We start from the raw sequence: 21,460 nt of genomic DNA, 5'->3' as shown, positions 1-21,460 counted from the left end.
ATATCATACTTATATGAAAAATGTGACTATTTTTCTAAAATAAAGTTGTATGATTTCATTTACATAATATGATTCCTCTAGCTATTCTGTATAAAAGACTATTATTTATATTTTTCGAGATATTTTAATGTCAAAGTTAAAACAGGACACTATATATAGGTCACCGAAAATTAATTAGACAAAATTGAAAATCGTACCAGGTGTCTGGAAGCAAACAGTAAATGGATCACCGGTAAAACCGTTCTTGCAAGAACAAATCGGATTATGTTTGATGACTCTGCAATTCGAATTTCTGCCGCAAGAGCCAGGACAGGGATCTTGGCACTTTTGATTCAAACAAGCAAGATTGAGGGAACAATCCGAACTTGTCACGCATTCAGGGCGACATGCAGGTGGATTACCGATGAAAATCGGTAGGCAAGAACAAACTGCTTGATTGTTATTAACACGACATTGGCTGTTGGGTCCACAAGGCGACGGATTGCAAACATCTCTCGGAGTATCGACTAAAATAATAGATATATCTTTCAAATTTTTAAGATATTAAAGAATGAAAGATTATTTCAAGTATTCATTTACAAAAATATTAAGATATAAGTATTATTACACATTCCTAAATTAATATGCGTTAAAAAAATTATTTAAAAACAAAATAAGGTAATATTGTGATTCTTGTCAAATGTATAAAATAAAAAATTTAAAATAAAACAAGAAAAATGTACAAAATCTCAATAAGCTAGATATGAAGTTTCTCAGTATTCAAGAAAATATTCGTACCGACATCGCGTATTACATTGCAGTATTGGAAGGGATTGCCACTATAACCGGAAATACATGTGCAAGATGGTCGATGGTTGATAACTTGACATTCGGCAAATTGTCCACAGACACCAGGACATGGATCTTTGCACTTTGATTGTACGCAAGCAAGAATAGATATGCAATCTGTATCAACCACGCATTCTGGTCGACATCCTTCGTAAGGATTGCCAACATAATCTGGTAAGCAAGAACAGGATCCGACACCAAACTGTTCCTTGCAAATGGCATTAAAGCCACAGGGTGACGGTTTACAAGGTGATAGTGGGATTGGTGTGGCTAAAAATAGAATATAAAGTAGAAAATGTTTCAAGTAAGTAATTTTTAACAGTAATTTTTTAAGAAAAATTAGAAAGTTTATGTCTAGACTCTAGAAGATGGTCAAGGTTCTATAATTCATATAAAAATAAAAAACTAAATGTGCTCGGATCTAAATATAATTTAATTTTGTATGTAAATTTAGTTCTGTATGCATAAGATCGATGCTTACGTGGTCTCATGGTACACTGTGTAAATGGATCGCCGGTGAAGTCGCTAGGACAAACACACATGGGTGTATGACTCACTACACGACATTCGGCGTTAGCTCCGCAGGAACCTTCGCAAGGATTCCTACATTTCTGATTCATACACGCTAAATGAGCAGGGCATTCACTATTGCTAATGCACTCGGGTCTACAATATGGTGGCAAACCCAAGAATTCAGCTAGACATGAACATGAGGGAGCATCACCTACAACCCGACACTCGGCATTTGCTCCACAAGGAGATGGCACACAGGGATTTGTTTGCAACACGGGTTCAGGTGCTAATGAAAAGAAAAATATCGAATAAAATTTAAGACTAAATTTAAGACTAAATAAGTTTAAAACCAAAAATTTATGTTATGATTATTTTAATCAATATGTTTAAATTACTCGAGATGTTAGATAAAATAAAGCTTATTATTAGTTTTATTTCCAAAAATAAAAAATTGAAAATCCTTTTAAATTCTTATGAAATGTGTGTTTATTGTAGAGGAGAGTTTTGAGTGTGTATATTTTGGTGCACGCGCGCCAAATGCATACCATTTAAGTTATTTCTTATTATTTTTCTATTTAGTACTGATTTGTACGTAAATAAACATTGGAAATTGTAACTTGATATTTCAAACATTCTATTATTACATATTAAACTTTTCACCAGGGTTGGCATTATTTCACCCATCCCAAAAAAACCCAAGTTTTTTTAATTTTATCCACTTAAAAAAAAACCCGAAATTTATGGGTTTTATTGGGATTTTGTATAAGAAAAATAAATTTTTAAATCGGTAACACATAAAAGAAATATTGAAATATTGTATTTATAAATATTGAATCAATATATTAGGTGTTGGAATTAATTCGTAGCGTTTTACAAGTGATGGGAAGTACTTTCATTAATGTATTTTTTAATGCTCATGTGAAATAAATAACATTCTTTCATTAAAAAACGCTACGAATTAATTCCAACACCTAATAGATATATTAAACTAACTGAACTGATATCATGTTAACATATTATATCAATTTTAATACATACAGGGTACAAAAAGTCTCGGACCCCTTAAATTTAAATATCTCGAAAAGTATACAATTTCAAGAAAAATATCTCAAAAAAAAGTTGTAGGATTTAAAAAAATCTACTAATCACATCCTTAGCGATGCTACTCAATATCAAACGGATGTGATCATAGATTTTTTTAAACCCTACAACTTTTTGTCTGAAACATGTTTCTCAAAAATGCTTATTTTTCAAAATATTTAAGGGGTCTGGAACTTTTTATATACTAAAATAAATTATGTCAAGACATAATAGAAATTTCGAATTTTTATTATAACGGGACATAATAAAAATTCTGAATTTCTATTATGCCTTGACATAATTTTAATTCATGGAAATATTATTATGTTACGACATAATTTTAATTCATTATTAAAAATCGTAATTTTTTTAAGACAATGTTGTCTTTATCATTAAAATGTTGTCTTTATCATTGATTAGAAGTTTTTTTCATTATTTATATAAAAAAAATTCTGTTTATAGATTTTTTTTAAACGATCTTTAACTTGTTCAAATTTTTGAAAAAATGTATACAGTATCTTATATTCACAACCTTGACAACCTTGACAACCTTGACATTTATTTTAAATGTTTGCACAATTTTTGTAATATTTTTATTTTCTAGATTAGTATTAAAATGTTGACATTTCTTATTTTCTATTTGTTGAGTTTTCATTATAAAGAAGTGTTTTTTTTTACATTTGAAAAATTTATCACTATAATATTTTTACAATTTATTTATAATTAATTTTATTTGAATATGTAATTAAGTAATGATAAATACTAATATAATGATAAATAATAATAAAAATATCGATTTAGTTATAATAATGACAGTATATCGATAAATTTCAGCTCGTTGTCTTACTCTCTTACTTTCTTATGCTCTTATTCTTTTACTCTTTTATTTATTTAATAGATAAATTATCACGTATGGAATAACTGGCCCTAAATATTATATTAAGTAATAATATAAAATATCGATAAGACATGATTTTACGCGACCGGTATGCATTGGATAACTCTCCTCTACTTGTTTGTTATAATAACAAATATTGTGAAAAGTAATAAAATTATCTTCTAATTTTGCTTTTTACTGCCAATTTTTAACGTATTTGAAACGTACTTAAAAAAAGCATAATATTTTCTTTTATATCTCTACATATTACATCTAAATATTAAACAATAAGCGGAATTAAGCAATAAACATTAAAACAGATATTAATGTAAATTGCTTAATGACTCTTTGCAATTGATATTTGTTCTTACGTCGTGGAATACACCGAATGAATGGATCTCCGGTGAGTTCTCCGCAGCTACATATGGGATTATGATTGATTACTTGACATGTAGCTTGAATTCCGCATGCACCGAGACAAGGATTTATGCATTTTTGATTGCTACACGCTTCTGTCAGAATACATTCAGAACTGATAGTACATTCCGGTCTGCATGCTGGCGGAACACCAAGAAAGCCTACCACACATGAGCACACAGGTTGCCCGTTGTTTTCTCGGCAAACACTATTGGGTCCACAGGGCGAGGGTGAGCAGGAATCTCTTTTTGGGATATCTAACATTCGATATAATAGCAATCTTACACTTTGTTCCCAAAAAAGTAATACAAGCAGTATCAATAACGATAATAGTAGAAAATAAATTGTTCAAACTTTAAAGAACTTTTTTTTTAAATTGACTCTACGATTGTCATTATCGATAATCATTCATAAAAATTATAAATCGATCACATTGATTATTATTATTATTATACCTTCGACTATGGAACATTGAACAAAGGCATTGCCGGCCATTCCGGTCGGACAGGTGCACATAGGTACGTGATTGTATACGGAACACAATGCATTTCGACCGCACGTGCCCGGGCAGGGATCCATGCATTTATTGCGCACACACGCACGATCGTGGGCGCAATCAGTATTCATGACACACTCGGGACGGCAACCCACGTAAGGATCACCTTGATATTCAGGCAGACATATGCAGATGCCATTGTTGCATCGTGCATTCGGTCCACAAGGGTTCAAATTACAAGGGTCGATAACTGCAGGTGCCGCTGTAAAAGAACATAGATAAGGAACTAAACATTATGACAGAATTTGAAATAAAACTTCACGAAATGTAACGCATAAGTTTCTTTCACGCAATATTTCAGACATGAAATCTGCGATTATATTCGTGTCTAACGTATGGGATATTTCTTTCAATTTATGTCAATTTAATCGATGCTGTAATGATAATTATAACGGAACAATGTAAAAAAAAACTTTAAAAAAAGCATTAAATATTTATTTTGGTTTAAATTTCTATTTTTAAATGATAAATATAGCAAAATATTGACCAAACCAGACAATGCAAATATTAAATCCACATAAAAATGTCTTTTCGAAATTTCGAAATATTTATGCTATTTAAGCAAATTTAAGTTCTTTTATTATTTAACATTCGCTGAAACTAAAACTACTACCAAAATATATCTAAAAAGCGTCAAGAAGTATTGTGCATCATACTTCGCGAAATTTTTTTTTAAACAAATTTTTCATAGCTTTAGGACTTTGGGAAGTCTCTTACTTGTTGGTCTGGGATAACAATTAGTGAAAGGATCGCCAGTAAATCCTTCAGAACAAGTACACACAGGTATATGATTGTAGACTGTGCACAATGAAGTGATGCTACAGGAGCCTAAACAAGGATCTCTGCATCTCTCATTGTTGCAGGCAAGATTCATCGGGCATTCGGAATTTACGCGACATTCAGGACGACAATTCGGCGGTGATCCTCTGTAGGTCGGGAGACAAGAGCATGATGGTGTACTACCAATATTCCTACATTCCGCATATATGCCGCATGGAGACGGTAAACAGGGATCTTTCGAGACTACAGGAAAATCTAGCGATTCTAAAAATCCAATAATAAAACAGCGTAATCATAACAAACTCGCAGTTTGTTCCAGAGATGTCTATTTTAACAATAAATCAATTGCATTTATGAGAGTGTTATAAAAAAATAATAAAATATTATTGCATATCATATGATATATCATATATAGCATATCAAAATGATTGATATTAATGTATGATATTATGACAAAGTGAATTGGCAACATGAATGTCATGTTATTTCAAAGTTTTAAATCATGATTGTGGATTATAAAAAATAAACCAGTGACATGAATGAAAGAAACTGATGACCATAAATGAACGAATGAATGAAGCGAACAATCATGAAAAATTAAGTTAATGAGAGAGATCAAGTTCTTACGTGGGGCGGGGAAACATCTCGTAAAGGGATCTCCGGTATAACCGAGATTGCAGATGCAGATGGGGCTGTGATTGATTACTCTGCATTGTGTGTTTATACCACATGGGTCCGGGCAAGGTGATATACACTTCTGATTGATGCAAGCAAGATCTTGAGAGCATTGACTGTTCATTACGCATTCAGCTCGACAGTTGGGAGAGCTGCCAATAAAATTCGGGAGGCAAGTGCAAACGGCAAGGCCATTTATGTCTCGGCATTTACTATTTGGTCCACAGGGAGATGGGCTGCATGGATTTGTTTCTGGCAGTACTGTGTGGAGAAAAATATTATTATGTACTATATTTTCTATGAATTATTCTAGGATAAAATCATAATAAATATATTTGAATTTATTTTAAATAACAAAATAAAAATAAAATCTGAGATAAATAATTTTTTTTACTTAGATTATATAATAATCTTAAAATAGATTATATAATATTTTAAATAAATAATAATAAATAATTAAATTTTCTCTCAAATGAATCTAAAATTTACAATAACTTTCAAGTGCAATATGTTTCTATAATTCTATATTATATGTGTGTGCATGTGCGTGTGCGTGTGCGTGTGTGTGTAAACATTCTATGATATGTATGCAATTGCATACACATTGAAAATCGGAATTTTTTAAATACAATAAATAAAATATTTAATATAGAAATAAATCTTACGGATTTCAACTATTGGGGAACAGAGCGTAAAAGGGTTGCCGGTATAGCCGGGAATACAAATACAAATCGGCAGATGATTAACCGATTGACATTGAGCATTCACTCCGCATGTTCCTGGGCAAGGGTCTCTGCATTTCAAGTTCACGCACGCCATTCTTGTCAAACAGTCAGAATTTTGCGTGCATTCAGGTCTGCATTCTTGGTAAGGGTCACCTAAGTAGTCCGGCAAACAGGTGCACGAGCCAACGCCATTGTTCTCACGGCAGACGGCATTGATGCCACAAGGGGAAGGCTCGCATGGTTTTCTAATGTCTAGGGGTGTATCTATTATAAAAAGAAATTTTATTTAGACTTAATTGAACACATGCAGCATTTTTCTCCAAAAGCTGGTGCTAGGCTGAAGAATTCTTTGACTTTCAATGATTTTTTTCGCATTCGCATTTTCGTATTGCGAATTCCTAATAAGCAATAAGCCTCATGGTAGTGCGACGTAATAGCTTTGCATAGTTTAATGCTGGGTTATCATCAGTTGACGAATATCTCGAAGAGTTTATCAGTTTTAGTGGGCAATGTTTTCTAGCAATTGTTTCATCACAAGCGTGTTTCGATTTTCTATCGAATTAATTAATCAAGTTAATTACAGAGTGCGAGGCACGATTGGTAACATATTATTTCTTTAAGGACGGGACGACTATCCTATTTTGGGATCTATATTGTAGTGTGTTTCATCGGAGTTTGTTAAAACTTTTGTAGGAGTTGCGCTCTTTGCAGTAACACTTTTTGCATTATTGATCTATTCGAGAATGATATGTGCAGCATGATTATTGGGTGGTCCACAGCATATGTCAAAGGTCAGAGTGCTCTTACATGTGAGTGGGTCTTTAACGCTATTCGTTTCAACAGGTCAGTGCGTGCAATAAATATTTCAACAATTAATCGCAGGGATTAGGTTCGCTTAGTTGCTCAGTGTCAAATAAGGGTACGTGCAGCCAAGAGCCTATTGGGTATAGGCCCCGTCACCAGTTTTGTGACTATCTGTCATTATTGTTTTTTCCTGCATTAGGTTTCTGGGTCAGTACGCTCAGGCATGGGGAATGATTGCGTGCTACATTGTTTTTCTGTTAATTGTAGGGATTCGGGACGTGTATACATAATCTTATGTTATTGATTTTAATCAAGAATGAGTGCAATTACGAGCCTAATATCTATAGGCCCCACCACCTAACACATGTGATTTATTGACACCTCCTGTTAGAGATCTCTTTGTGATTATGTGCTACTCTGTCGCACAAATATATTCTCACATTAACTTTATGTAATGGTTAAGACATGACAAGTTTCAGTCTGACTTCTAAAACTATATAATAAAACTATATATCTGACAATAACGGGACAGAACGGTGATGATTATCAACAGTTTTTCAAATTTTAGCAGATCTTCTAAATAGTTGATCATACTATATAATAAATAATAGTTAAGCAATTTTGAGAAATGTTTCAACAAATTACAAGATTTTAAATCGCTATAATTTTGAGCATCGGTATTATTTGATAAGAAACAAAAACTCTTGAACTATCATCTTGACTTATTATTATCATTAGTCATATTATAGAAGCACTTACCTGCCGCGCCTGCATGCAAACGGCGACATTTGCGAAAAGGATTGTAACAAGAAGAAATAAAATATAACAGTTGTGTACTCACCCTCGGGTATTTGTTCACAAGCGCTGAATGGATTTCCGGTGTATCCGTTGATGCACGCACAAATCGCGTGGTGATTCACTACCGAACACTGAGCGTTCGGACCGCACAAACCGATACACGGATCGCGACACTTTTGTTGCATACAAGCTAACTGCGGCGGGCACTCAGGATTAATCGTGCACTCCGGTCGACAATTGGGCGGCAAACCAACATAATTTTCGATACACGAGCACGCAGGACTGTCACCCCTCACTTGACACTCTGCGTTCGGACCGCAAGGCGATGGCAGACACGGATTCATTGATATAGGTGGTGTTTCTATAAAGAAATATATTTAAATGAAAAAATTTAGTATTTAATGAAGAATAATTAAATACAGTTTGAATAATTAAAATATAATTTGATTTTTTTATCCAAAAGACATATATGTATAAAATTCAAAAATTATTTTTAAGCAACAAGAAAGCACAGGTTTCTTTTAATAATTTGCGCCATTAACAATTTATAAAGATAAAAAATTAATGGAAAATACATAGAATTGCAATTGATCCCATTATAAAATACTAAATTTATTAATACTGTAATATCTAATCTAAATAACTTACTTGGTTGCGGATAACATATTGTGAAGGGATCGCCTTTTGTAAGTTCATCCGCATTCGTTACTCCAACCCCCTACGAATGTGTTATGATTAACCACTTGACCTCCTTTCTTATTTTGTCCGCATGGTGCTCGGACAATGGACTTGGCTTTCTGATTAGATAACCTGCTGTGTCAATGGACAGCAGCGCTACAATGCATTCTCCCGGTTTGCATGCGGTCTGCACGATCTAACAGGTGACCGAATCACCTAATCGTAGGCTTACGGCATCTCACGAACTTTGCCATTCTGTTGTCCACAGGGCGAAGGTGGTGCAAGGCCGGTTTTTCTCTAATGGTAGTCGCCCTCTCCTGTTCGTCTCTCCAAATCGAGGATATAGCTAAGTGAATACTATTTATCGAAAAAAAACGATATGCATTCTTTAATATCATTCATAAAGCACTCTCATCTCGTGTAACACTTATACCAACTCCCTTATTCGTTTGACAAAAATAATTATTGTCCTTTATATATCTTAAGGGTGTTGGACATTATTCGTACGTGTTTCCATGACATGTTATCTATTTCACATGATCATTAAATACATTAAGACAGTCTTCCCATCATCACTTGTAAAACGCTACGAATTCATTCCAACACCTAATACATATAATTAAAATTAATAATAAACGTAAAATTATATAAAAGTTATTATAATATTTATATATTAAATTATATAAAATCATTTTATTTTTATTTCATCATTAGTTGTACTTTTATTTTAACATTCATATATATGTACATTTATACATATATATTCTTATTACAAAATATAATTAAAATATTAATAAATTAAAATATTAATTAAATTATTATAAAATATAAATTTACCATCTGGTATATGTGGTTGGCATAGAAGAAATGGATTTCCAGTGTAACCAGGTGGACAACTGCACATTGGGACGTGATTAACAACGTCGCAACGTGCGTCACGACCGCATGTGTCTGGGCAAGGATCCACGCAATTTTGATTGATGCAAGTTTTGACACGAGGACAATCTGAATTCATTGTACATTCTGGCCGACAATACGAATATGGATCCCCAAAGTAATTAGGCAAGCACTTGCATACACCTTCGTTACATTCTGCGTTGGGTCCGCAAGGTGACGGACTGCACAAATCTTCGGGAATCTTTGGTTGTTCTGCAACATTAATTTTTCACATTTACATAAATCAATAAAGAAAATAATGTAAAATTTTAAGAAAAGAAAACTTTTATTACTTTATGTTATTTTGAAATGATTTATCATTATCATGTATTGTACCTTGCGATAAATTATCAAATATCAATAAATAATATTTGAAATTCTACTTATTTCTACAACATAAATTTCGTTCGGTACATAAATTATCTATATACATATATTATATGTATATTTATTTACTAGATTATAAATGCGGTCAAGTTGCCGCTGTGAATGTTTCGAAGCATTTGATTAAGCAATCAGAAGAAAGAATTTTACTAATCGACCACACCCTATATTATTTATTTATACTTACAAAGTTTTATTTAAAAAATCAATTCATCATTTTATTTAAAAAAATTTATCTGTTTTTTCAATCAAATAAACAAAGTCATTTGTAGAAATTCAAATAAGACGCACCTCTAATTACTGTGCACAATGTGAAAGGATCGCCGGAATATCCAGGTTGACACAAGCAAACTGGTATGTGATTCTGTACTCGACAATCAGCATTTTGACCACAGGAACCAATGCAGGGATCGCGACATTTTTCAGAGATGCAAGCTTGATCCGATGGACAATCTGTATTAACTACGCACTCTGCACGGCAATTGGGCGGTATTCCTATGTAATTTTTCAAACAAGTGCACGCAGCTTGATTATTGACTATTTTGCACTCCGCGTAGAGTCCACATGGGTTAGGGAAACAAGGATCCATCGGTGGTAGCGGTACAACTAAATGATTAAATATATACAAATATAGATAAATATAGTAATAATAAAATAATATGTAACTTTTTAATACTATCTTTACATACGTAAATAAATAAATAGAACACGTTGAAGTTAATTAAATATATCTGAATAATTACCAGGTTCAGGGAAACATCTAGAGAAAGGATCGCCCGTTTTTCCTTGCGGACAACTGCAGAGTGGATTGTGATTAATAACACGACAATTGGCTTCAATTCCACATGTGCCGGGACACGGATCAGTACATTTGTATTTATAACATGCTCTATTTTGTGGACATTCTGAATTGACGACACATTCCGGCTTGCAATTTGGTGGTACACCAACGAAAGACTCTTGGCATGTGCACACGACTTGATTGTTTACAGCGCGGCACAAGCTGTTTGGTCCACAGGGTGAAGGAGAGCATGGATCTCTTACAGTAGGCTCGGTATCCACTTCCGGTTGTAAGGTGCAAGTCATAAATGGATCTCCAATGTATCCAGGCTCACAAGTACATGTAGGAATGTGATTGATCACTGAACACTGTGCTCGAACGCCACACACACCTGGGCAAGGATCCTTGCATTTGTTACGAACACAAGCCTTATTCGTAGAGCAATCTGCACTGAGGACGCACTCCGGTTGACATCCCTCGTAAGGATTTCCTTGATAATCATCGATACATATGCAAGCGCCAGCATTGTCTCGTTGCTGACAGATCGCGTTAGCTCCGCACGGTGAAGGTTCACAAGGATTCATCGGTTCCTCTGCAGAAAAAATTGTCTAGTATTAAATTGGCTCAAAATTGATTAGCTAAAAAAATGTAATGCTCTAATAAGATATAGACAGCAGAAATGTAAAAATAATCCCGGTAAAAAAAAATAAATGGTTTGATTTAAGAAAAATTAAATCTCTCTCTTGCTATAATATGGGTAAAAAAATCAGTCAAAATGAGTCATAAATAAACGTGTACCTTCTAACACGCATTGCACGAACGGATTACCCGTGTAGCCGAGTTTACACGAACAAGTTACTGCATGATTCACCACTTTGCACTCAGCGTTGTCTCCGCAGGATCCCGGACAGGGATCTTTACATTTCATGTTTATGCAGGATTTTTCCGGCGGACAATCAGGATTGATCAAACATTCAGGTCGACATGATGGCGGAATGCCAATGTAAGTGGGCAGACACGAACATGACGGTTGTCCATTTGCGTTCTGACAAAGTGCGTTTGGTCCGCATGGCGAAGGACTGCAAGGATCGCCCCGGTCTTTAGGTTCCGGTGGTACTGAAATATTGATACAACATTTTGTATTTTGGTCAATTTAATTTGTTTAAAGCTGTTGCAAACATCTCCTGCATTTATTATAATTTTCAAAATTGAGAAAATCGATCTTTGCTGTAATTCTTAAATATTACTAAAATTATATTTAATTGATATAAAATTATTAATATCGTTTTATTTGCAAACGAATAATTTAATTTTTCTTACGTGGAATATCGTAACAACTTCTGAACGGATCTCCAGTTTGTCCGGATAAACAACTGCATATTGGCGAGTGATTGATCACTTCGCATCTCGCATTCAGGCCACAGGAACCCAGACATGGATCTGTGCATTTTTTGTTTACGCAGGCTCGCGTTGGCGGACATTCAGAACTAACGAGACACTCTGGTCTGCAGGATGGTGGAGAACCAAGATAGCCTTGAAGACAGGAGCATACTCCTTGATCTTCGATATTTCGACATTGACTGTTCGGTCCGCAGGGCGAAGGCGTGCACGGATCCTTTCGAGAATCTGGCACTGCAGAAAAATTAATTTTGTAATTAACACAAGCTGACTTTAAAAATTTGGTGAAAAATTGGCGCTATAGTTATAATGGCAATGAAATGGAAAAAAAATATTAAAAAATAATAGTTTTCTTTGCATACCTCTAGGTTGAACACGGCAGCTAACGAATGGATCGCCAATATATCCAGATGGACAAGAGCAGACAGGAATGTGATTGACTATGTCGCATTGCGCGTTTTGGCCGCATATTCCGGGACAAGGATCCTTGCATTTGTTCTTCAGACAAGTTTTATCGCGGGCACATTCCGAATTAAGAATACATTCGGGACGACAAGCCTCATAAGGATTACCAATATATTCGGGCAAGCATTTGCAATCACCATTATCGCATATGGCGTTCGGACCACACGGAGATAGTGCACAAGGATCCATGGATGGTGATTCTGTAACTACATAGATAAAAATGTTTATTTTAAAAATAAATTAAATCAAATTGATCTGATTTTCATTTCGCAATTAATTTTTTGCAAAACAGCGAAGTATTTATTCATCATATACATAATGCGTTGCTCTATGTTTTTACCTGGTGGAATAATGCTGCATTGCGTAAATGGATCTCCGGTGAAACCTTCCATACACGTGCAAACTGGCAGATGATTTAATACGTGACATTGAGCGTTTATTCCACACGAGCCTGGGCAGGGATCCGCACATCTTTGATTGACACATGCGAGATGGCTCTTACATTCGGTGCTTAATATGCATTCTGGTCGGCATTGCGGTGGTACGCCAATGTAATTTGGCAGGCAAGAGCAAGCAGGATTACCAGATATTATTTGACATAAGGAATTTGGACCGCAAGGCGATGGAGTGCAAGATGGTGGCCGTTCAGTTATTGGAAGTTCGGTAGTAACTGAAAAATGATTAGCATATATCTTTATATCTAATAGAAATTTACGTAAATATATCAATAACATTTCTTTTTGCAAATTAATAAATATATAAAATTAATAAATATGTAAAATATAATTTGGAAAAGTGCGATTAAAAATTCATGTAGATATAATTTAACGTAAATGTAAAAAGCAATACAATTTTATCTCAGCTTATTTTTTTAGGATATTCATGTTGATGTTAATATATAATAATGTATAATAATATATAATATATATAAAAACGCTTATTATATGTAAAATCCTTACCATGTGGCGAGCAGAAAGTGAAAGGATCTCCTGTAAAACCGACAGGGCAAGTGCAAATTGGATTGTGATTTTTGGTAATACATTGTGCCTTCAATCCACAGATATTCGGGCAAGGATCTACACATTTTTTATTTATACATGCTAGATGCAGGGGACACTCAGCATTAACGATACATTCTGGTCTGCACGACGGTGGAATACCCCTGTACTCTGGTAAACAGGTGCATACAGCTTGATCGTTGACAACTCGGCATTTACTATTAGGTCCACAAGGTGATGGAGAACATGGTTCTAATGTTTCTAAGGAAAATAACATTGCATTTCTTTTAATTTCATACAAAAATTATTCTTAAAAAACAATTATTTAAAGTGCAGCCTTTCAATGATTATCGCGATTTATTTGCACGATTAATTATAATAGTGTGTATCCATATTGATTAAGTACTAAATGTAATAATTATTAGCATTATTTTAACTTAATTAATAACTATAATTAATATTTATTTTTCATTTCCAAATTTATAATTCCATTACTAAAAATACTTACTTATCACCTCTTCAATTTCGCAAGCGAAATATGGATCTCCAGTATATCCTGGTGGACACAGGCAGACAGGAACGTGCGCTTGTACGTTACAAATAGATAACGTTCCACAAGTATTGGGACACGGATCTGTGCATTTGAAACCAACACACGCCAACTGTGGTGCGCAGTCATTGTTTGTTTCGCATTCCCTATGACATCCCTTGATGATATCATACGGATCGCCTATTAGATCTGGTGGACATCCGCAGGCACCTGCTCCGTTTCTTTCACGACATTGCGCGTTGGGACCGCAAGGATTCGGCGAGCACGGATTTGACACGGTCCTATCTGTTGCTATAAATATATAAAATCAAAACTTGTAATATTTAGATATAATTACTATGTACTCTTCTTAAATAACTTCCTTCTTCAACAACTTAATTCTATATAAATATCAGAATTTCTATTCACCTGGTGGAGATGGTAGGACACAGCGCACAGTGGGATCGCCCTCATATCCTTCTGGACAGGTACAAATTGGAACGTGATTTTGCACTGTGCATCTGGCAATCTCGCCGCAAGCGCCAGGGCAGGGATTCTTGCATCTTTGATTAATGCACGCTGCGGTATTAAAGCATTCCGAATTGTCGGTGCACTCAGGTCTACAATTCGGTGCACGACCGATGTAGTTTTGCAAGCAAGAACATGCTGGATGAGAGCCTATCACTCTGCACTGAGAGTTCGGGCCGCATGGATTCGGTAGACAAGGGTCTTCTTCCCCCTTCGGCGACGGCGACGTAATGCTGATCCTGGTGCAATGAACGAAAGGATCGCCGGAATAACCGCTGGCGCAGCTACAAATAGGATTGTGATTCACTGTAAGGCAATTCGTGTTCTGTCCGCAAGAACCTGGACACGGATCCGCACACTTGTTATTGATGCACGCTCTGTTCTGTGGACATTCAGAACTGACAATGCAACCCGGTCGGCAGGTAGGCGGAACTCCGGAAAATCCTGGTTGGCAGAGGCACACTGCGTGTCCGTCGTGCGTTCGACAGTTGCTGTTGGGTCCACATGGCGATGGATCACAAGGATCAATTGGCACGGGCAACGGCGTCACGATGATAATGGTACAGCCGTTTACCGGATCACCGGTATATCCCGGCAGGCAAGAGCACATCGGGGCATGATTGATCACGCGACAAGTGGCATCTTGGCCGCAAGTACCAGGACATGGATTGACACATTTGTTGTTCAGACAAGCCTTACTGCGGTCGCAGTCGGCGTTAGTCACGCATTCTGGTCTGCAAGCAATGTATGGATCGCCAAAGTATTGCGGTAGACATGTGCAAGATCCGACTCCGTTTCGCTCGTTGCACACTGCGTTGGCACCGCATGGCGATGGATTACATGGCGTACGTGGTTGCTCTGTCGTAATAGGCGCTGGAATCAATTAATTATATAATAACTATAGGAAATAAATAGTAAATAAAAATAACTACATCAATTTAACAATTCACCAAGTCTTTATAAACAAATAACTTCTACGTACCTTCTATGATTGGTATACATTCCGTAAACGGATCACCCGTGTAACCCTCGTTACAGATACATACAGGATTGTGTTTTACGACATTGCAATACGTGTTTACGCCGCAAGATCCTGGACATGGGTCCACGCACTGTTCATTTTGGCACGCCAAATTTCCGGGACATCCTTCATTTATGACACACTCGGGACGGCAATTTGGTGCGCGGCCAATGTAATTCGGTAAACACGAACATGCCGGAAAACCGTCAATCACCCGACATTGGGAATTCGGTCCACACGGCGAAGGGACGCAAGGATTGTCACTTGGTTTCGGTAAAGGTGTTACTTCTGTTATGAATTAAATGACATGAAATCACATTAAAATGACTTAGATTTCGTAGATTTTTTTTGCGTGTTATTATTAAATTCTTATATTAATTTATAATCCAAGTAATTCAAATAATTCAAATAATAAGAAAATATTAAAAATATATAAATTAATCAAATTTTTAGTACATTGGAGATAAAAATTTTAAGACAATGATTTAAAAAAGAATTTGGAAACTTGCCTTCCTTAACGCAACCAAAGAACGGATCTCCGCTATAGCCAATCGCGCAGATGCAAACTGGATTATGATTGATCACTCGGCAGTCTGCATTCACACCACATGTGCCTAGACATGGATCTTTACATCTTTGATTGATACACGCCGTGTTTGGGCTACAGTCCGTACTAACTACGCATTCTGGTCGACATGACGGTGGACTACCGATGTAATTAGGTTGACAGGAGCACGCTGCGTGATTATCAATAACGCGGCAGTTGCTATATGGTCCACAGGGAGATGGTTGGCACGTATCGACCGGTGGTGAAGGTTCTACAAAAAATAGATAATGTTATATACTATTTAAACTCCTTCTTATTTATGGCTATATATCAAAATCTAGGAAAAATTTCACTGGCGTACTTATTGGTATGTGACAAGACGTAAGAGGGTCTCCGGTATAACCAGAGAGACAACTACAAGATGGTTGATGATTATAAACTTGGCATTGCGCGTTAATTCCGCACGCTCCCACACATGGATCCTTGCACTTGTTGTTAATACAAGCCTTCGTATGAGCGCAATCTGAATTCTGAACACATTCCGGTCTGCAACCCTCATAGGGATCACCAGTATAATCAGGTAAACAAGTACAAGATCCCGCGCCATTACGTTCTTTACATACAGCATTCGTACCGCACGGCGACGGATCGCACGGTAATTGCACTGGGAAAACAGCTATAAAGCAAAAATGTGTTTTTATCCGGAACATGCAATAATATATCAATTTAAGATCGCTAAAATTGTTAAAATCTTACCTTTGGCACAACCTGAGAAAGGATCTCCTTCATAGCCTTCATAACAATGACAAATAGGTCGATGATTCAACACCGTACAATTCGTGTTAAATCCGCACGATCCAACGCATGGATCTAAACACTTCTTTTGAATACAAGCTAAGGAACTAATGCAGTCCTGATCAATCACACACTCTGGCCTACAATTCGGCGGTGCTCCGAACATACCACTAATGCATGTGCATATCGGATGATCCTCTTGAACCCGACAATCAGCATTAGGCCCGCAAGGCGATGGTAAACAAGGATTCGTTGTTGGCGGTAAAGGTTCTGAAAAAAATAAAGTATAATGACAGATTAAGTAATATTTCAAAAAATCTTTTCATATAACTCAACAATAAATACATTATTTAATTCATAAAAATTAAATTTTAGCGAGTGCCTTTGATTCACTACGTTTCTCATTACAAACATGAATTACATCTTCTCAATCATTAGAGATGAGCTTTGCGTCATATGTTTTAAAATTGGAAAAATTAAATATTTTACTTTTATATCTTACTTCCTATAACAACGCAAGAATGAGCTGGAAAGGCATATTCTTTATTTAATAAAGGTCCACTATTAAACTATTACGTTAACACAATGTATTACCTTCTTTGACGCATTGCGTGAATGGATCGCCAGCATATTGACGAGGACAACTACAAATTGGATTGTGATTGATAACTTGACAATCAGCGTTCAAACCACACAATCCTGGGCAAGGATCATTACACTTTTGATCAATGCAAGCCAGATGAGCCGGGCATTCCGTGCTGACGAGACACTCCGGACGGCAATGCGGTGGAGTGCCTTGGTAACTCGGACTACATGAACAAACTGCACGATCTTTCATTACACGACAGATACTGTGTGGACCGCATGGCGATGGCATACACGGATTCTGATCTGGGACTACTACAAAAAATGAGATCAAATTAAACTTTTTATATTACATTAATATTGTATTCTTAGTTAGTATAAATATATCATTCAATTTTTATCGTACATATATTTTAGATTCAAATAAAATATTTTATGAAAAAGATAAATATAAAAGTTTTAAAATATCATATAATATTTACATTAATATTTAATTATGTATATATGTATATACATGAAATATTATTTATAAATTAACAGCTTATTACAGTAGATTTAAAAAGAATGTTTGGTTATCCAAAAAGTAACAAAATATTATAAGTATAATAACAGATAAAACATGCAAAGTATATAAATTGAAACATATCTACATACGAGGTTTCTCTACTTTACAGGCTCTAAACGGATCTCCAGTATATCCTGGCAAACAAGAACACATAGGAAGATGATCGACAACTTCGCAATGCGCATTAGCGCCGCATACGCCTGGACATGGATCTCTACAGTGTTGATTGAAACAAGCCAGATGACTTTCGCAATCCCGATTAATAATACATTCGGCTTCGCAACCATCTATATATGGATTACCGACAAATGGCGGTATACATGTGCATTTAGCTATGCCATCAATTGCCGTGCAAATAGCGTTTTTGCCACAAGGTGATAATAGACAAGGATCGTATGGTTCTTCTGGGCGTACTGCAACAATATAATTAATAGAACATTTTATTGTTAATTGTTCAATGTTTTATAGTTATATGTTATTTAAGATGTTTATCGCGAAAGTTTATTATAGAAGATGTTTGTATCGCAAATACTTTTTAATTTAATTATGAATTCTCAATTTATAAACAAGATAATTGAAAAGATAAAACATTTTAAAGAATTTTTTTACATAAAAAAATGTTTTAATTAAATCAGTGACTCCAATAAAATTGTAATGAACTTGTACAAATAAATTCAATAGTTTGTTTAGTTAAAAAGTTATAATTTTTAAGATATATATAATTTTAAGAGTTTTAATATTTGGTAATGAGTTCTTTCCATTTTATATTATTAAATTATTGATTACCTCCGCAACTCTTGTATGGATTTCCAATTGTGAGATCTGGACAGTAACAAGGTGGTACTCTCGTGCTATTGCATCTCGCTCCAAAACCACACGGATTAAATTCGCATTGATCGGCTTTTGGCACGCATCCTCTAATAGTATTGGGACTTTCAATGTAGCCAGGTAGACAGGTACACTTTGCAAAGCCATTATCCAACACAGAGCAACGAGTATTGGGACCGCATGGAGAAGGATCGCAGGACGTACTAGGAAGTGTACAGGGGAAATTCGGTGGATGACCTTCATATCCTGGTAAACAGAAGCACTTCACCTGTCCACTCACCACTCGACATCCTGAATTGGCACCGCAAGGATTACCTTCACATTGGTCACCTTCGGGAACTAAATAAATTACAAAATTGATTCATTAAAGGATTAATTTTCTTTATTCACTTACTCTCTCTCTCTCTCTTTCCCCCCCCTCTCCCCCTCTCTCTCTCTGTTATACTTGGATCTACATTTATAATTTAAAACAATAAAATAAACGTCATAATTATACGTCAAAAATGTATACATACTGCATTGCTCGAACGGACTTCCAGTTAGACCTTTCGGACAGAAACAAACAGGATTTCCATTGTCATTCTCGCATAAAGCGTTCAAACCGCACGGATTTGGAACGCAAGGATCGACAGTCAGCATTATCTCCTGACAGCCAATGTGAGGATTTCCTTGATAACCTGGAAGGCATGTACACTGCGCTTGATGATTACTAGAGACGCATTTCGCATTATCTCCACAATCAAACTCGACGCAAGGATTGATGCACTGTCTGTTAAGGCGATCGCAGTATTTGTTCGGAGGACAGTCTTCGTTATATTGACAAATATTTTTCATTTCTTCCACTGAAATCGTAAAATATGCTAATTTATTTTTGCACATATTTATACATGAATTTCTAACTAAATATTGTTGGCAATATTTGTAACTCTCATTTGTGCTAATAATTTGCATTAGATTTTCACATCAACTGTTCTGAATATTTGAGAAAATAATACCTATCAATAATTTATATTATATTAGGTGTTGGAATTAATTCGTAGCGTTTTACAAGTGATGGGAAGTACTTTCATTAATGTATTTTTTAATGCTCATGTGAAATAAATAATATTCTTTCATTAAAAAACGCTACGAATTAATTCCAACACCTAATATAATTTCTCATGCTTTATTTATTTTTGCATTATCTGATATCTCATTGTAAAACTTACACAAATCGCAATAAGAGAATCCATTTCCGTGATAGCCTTCTTCACAACTACAATCTGCTTTGTGATTTGTATTAATACAAACAGCATGTTCCGCACAAGGATTTCGAACTAGGCAGGGTTCCTGGCAAGCGTGCCCAATACACGCTTCTGTCAGAGGGCAATCCTTGTTGCTAGTGCAACCCGCTAAAGAAAGAGTGGGAAAGCCCATGTAGCCCCAGAAAGTGTAGTGCACAAGTATAAGAATTGAAATAAAGGAAATTTTCTTTGCGTAGCAATGTGTGATTTTCGATCTTTATGTGCGAAAAAGTATGCGAATTTTCGATCAAAAGAAAAACATTCTCTGAGATAAGAAAGACATATTCAGAAAAAATATAAGGAATATCTTAAAGAGATCATTCTTTGTGATCATGCACGACAGTAATAAAACTGAACATTTCGTGCTTTGTATAAAGAGGATCTTATGCATAATTTGCAAAATATGTACGTGAAATATGTACAGTACATACATATTTACAAATCTCTCGACGACTATAAAAAACTGAAAATAAAATCAGATGAAACCAAGTATAGTACTGGCGACAGTACGAACCTTTGATGCAAGTGTTTGTCGATGGATCGCATTGCATACCAGGTAGACAATAAGGACACTCTGTCTCGTTGGACTCCACTAAAAAAATCGTAAAATAAAATAATATAAATTTTGTTATTGCGGATGTGGAAATGTTCAATTCAATTGCAAATATACCTTTAACGCAAACCGGTCTATGATATTGAACATGGCAAGCTTCGATGAAGTCGCACGGATTACCCAAAGTGCATGGATTTACGCATTGATGATTTACACAAGCCAATTGGATGGGACAGTCGTTGTGCGTTGTACATTTCACGTCTAACGAAACAAATGTACATTAGGTGCAGGAATTAATGTTACGAATGATGAGAAAGTGAAATGTTAATGTACATGTCTCAATAGAAAATCTATTTGACCTCAGTTTTAACTGCCATTTTTGTATGTTATATCAAAAACAGTAGTTATAAAAAATGCACAGTTACTTGAATCTATCTCATGAGTATGTCAGTGCAATATATATAAACATAAATATACAAGGACGATGTACTCTTTCCTTTAAGACATATAGTGATATTTGTGTCACATATGTG

At 35.3% G+C, this 21,460-nt stretch overlaps 1 protein-coding gene across 1 annotated transcript in view; it reads right to left on the bottom strand.

Annotated features, from left to right (window-relative positions):
- Positions 1-21,460, bottom strand: part of dpy (fibrillin-like protein dumpy) — a 105,649-nt gene that overhangs the window by 31,729 nt on the left and 52,460 nt on the right. The window contains exons 42-72 of the mRNA XM_087404432.1: positions 21,045-21,188; positions 20,889-20,966; positions 20,300-20,482; positions 19,607-19,933; positions 19,050-19,430; positions 18,353-18,676; positions 17,708-18,013; positions 17,075-17,383; positions 16,680-16,994; positions 16,281-16,589; positions 15,733-16,059; positions 14,652-15,623; positions 14,202-14,534; positions 13,655-13,954; positions 13,036-13,365; positions 12,593-12,901; positions 12,153-12,464; positions 11,631-11,948; positions 10,795-11,424; positions 10,343-10,657; positions 9,528-9,880; positions 8,702-8,771; positions 8,097-8,414; positions 6,392-6,715; positions 5,679-5,987; positions 4,989-5,315; positions 4,171-4,473; positions 3,670-3,972; positions 1,310-1,627; positions 778-1,098; positions 198-506 (exon numbers count right to left, since the gene is read on the bottom strand). Coding sequence (XP_087260558.1) covers positions 198-506; positions 778-1,098; positions 1,310-1,627; positions 3,670-3,972; positions 4,171-4,473; positions 4,989-5,315; positions 5,679-5,987; positions 6,392-6,715; positions 8,097-8,414; positions 8,702-8,771; positions 9,528-9,880; positions 10,343-10,657; positions 10,795-11,424; positions 11,631-11,948; positions 12,153-12,464; positions 12,593-12,901; positions 13,036-13,365; positions 13,655-13,954; positions 14,202-14,534; positions 14,652-15,623; positions 15,733-16,059; positions 16,281-16,589; positions 16,680-16,994; positions 17,075-17,383; positions 17,708-18,013; positions 18,353-18,676; positions 19,050-19,430; positions 19,607-19,933; positions 20,300-20,482; positions 20,889-20,966; positions 21,045-21,188 — 10,077 coding nt within the window. The remainder of the gene's footprint in view (positions 1-197; positions 507-777; positions 1,099-1,309; positions 1,628-3,669; positions 3,973-4,170; positions 4,474-4,988; positions 5,316-5,678; positions 5,988-6,391; positions 6,716-8,096; positions 8,415-8,701; positions 8,772-9,527; positions 9,881-10,342; positions 10,658-10,794; positions 11,425-11,630; positions 11,949-12,152; positions 12,465-12,592; positions 12,902-13,035; positions 13,366-13,654; positions 13,955-14,201; positions 14,535-14,651; positions 15,624-15,732; positions 16,060-16,280; positions 16,590-16,679; positions 16,995-17,074; positions 17,384-17,707; positions 18,014-18,352; positions 18,677-19,049; positions 19,431-19,606; positions 19,934-20,299; positions 20,483-20,888; positions 20,967-21,044; positions 21,189-21,460) is intronic.

This window comes from Acromyrmex echinatior, chromosome 3 (genome assembly GCF_024713525.1).
Source record: "Acromyrmex echinatior isolate Ae372 chromosome 3, ASM2471352v2, whole genome shotgun sequence".
Lineage (NCBI taxonomy): Eukaryota > Metazoa > Arthropoda > Insecta > Hymenoptera > Formicidae > Acromyrmex > Acromyrmex echinatior.
Note: the sequence above shows the minus strand (reverse complement) of the source record. Positions and strands in the feature narration are given on the sequence as shown.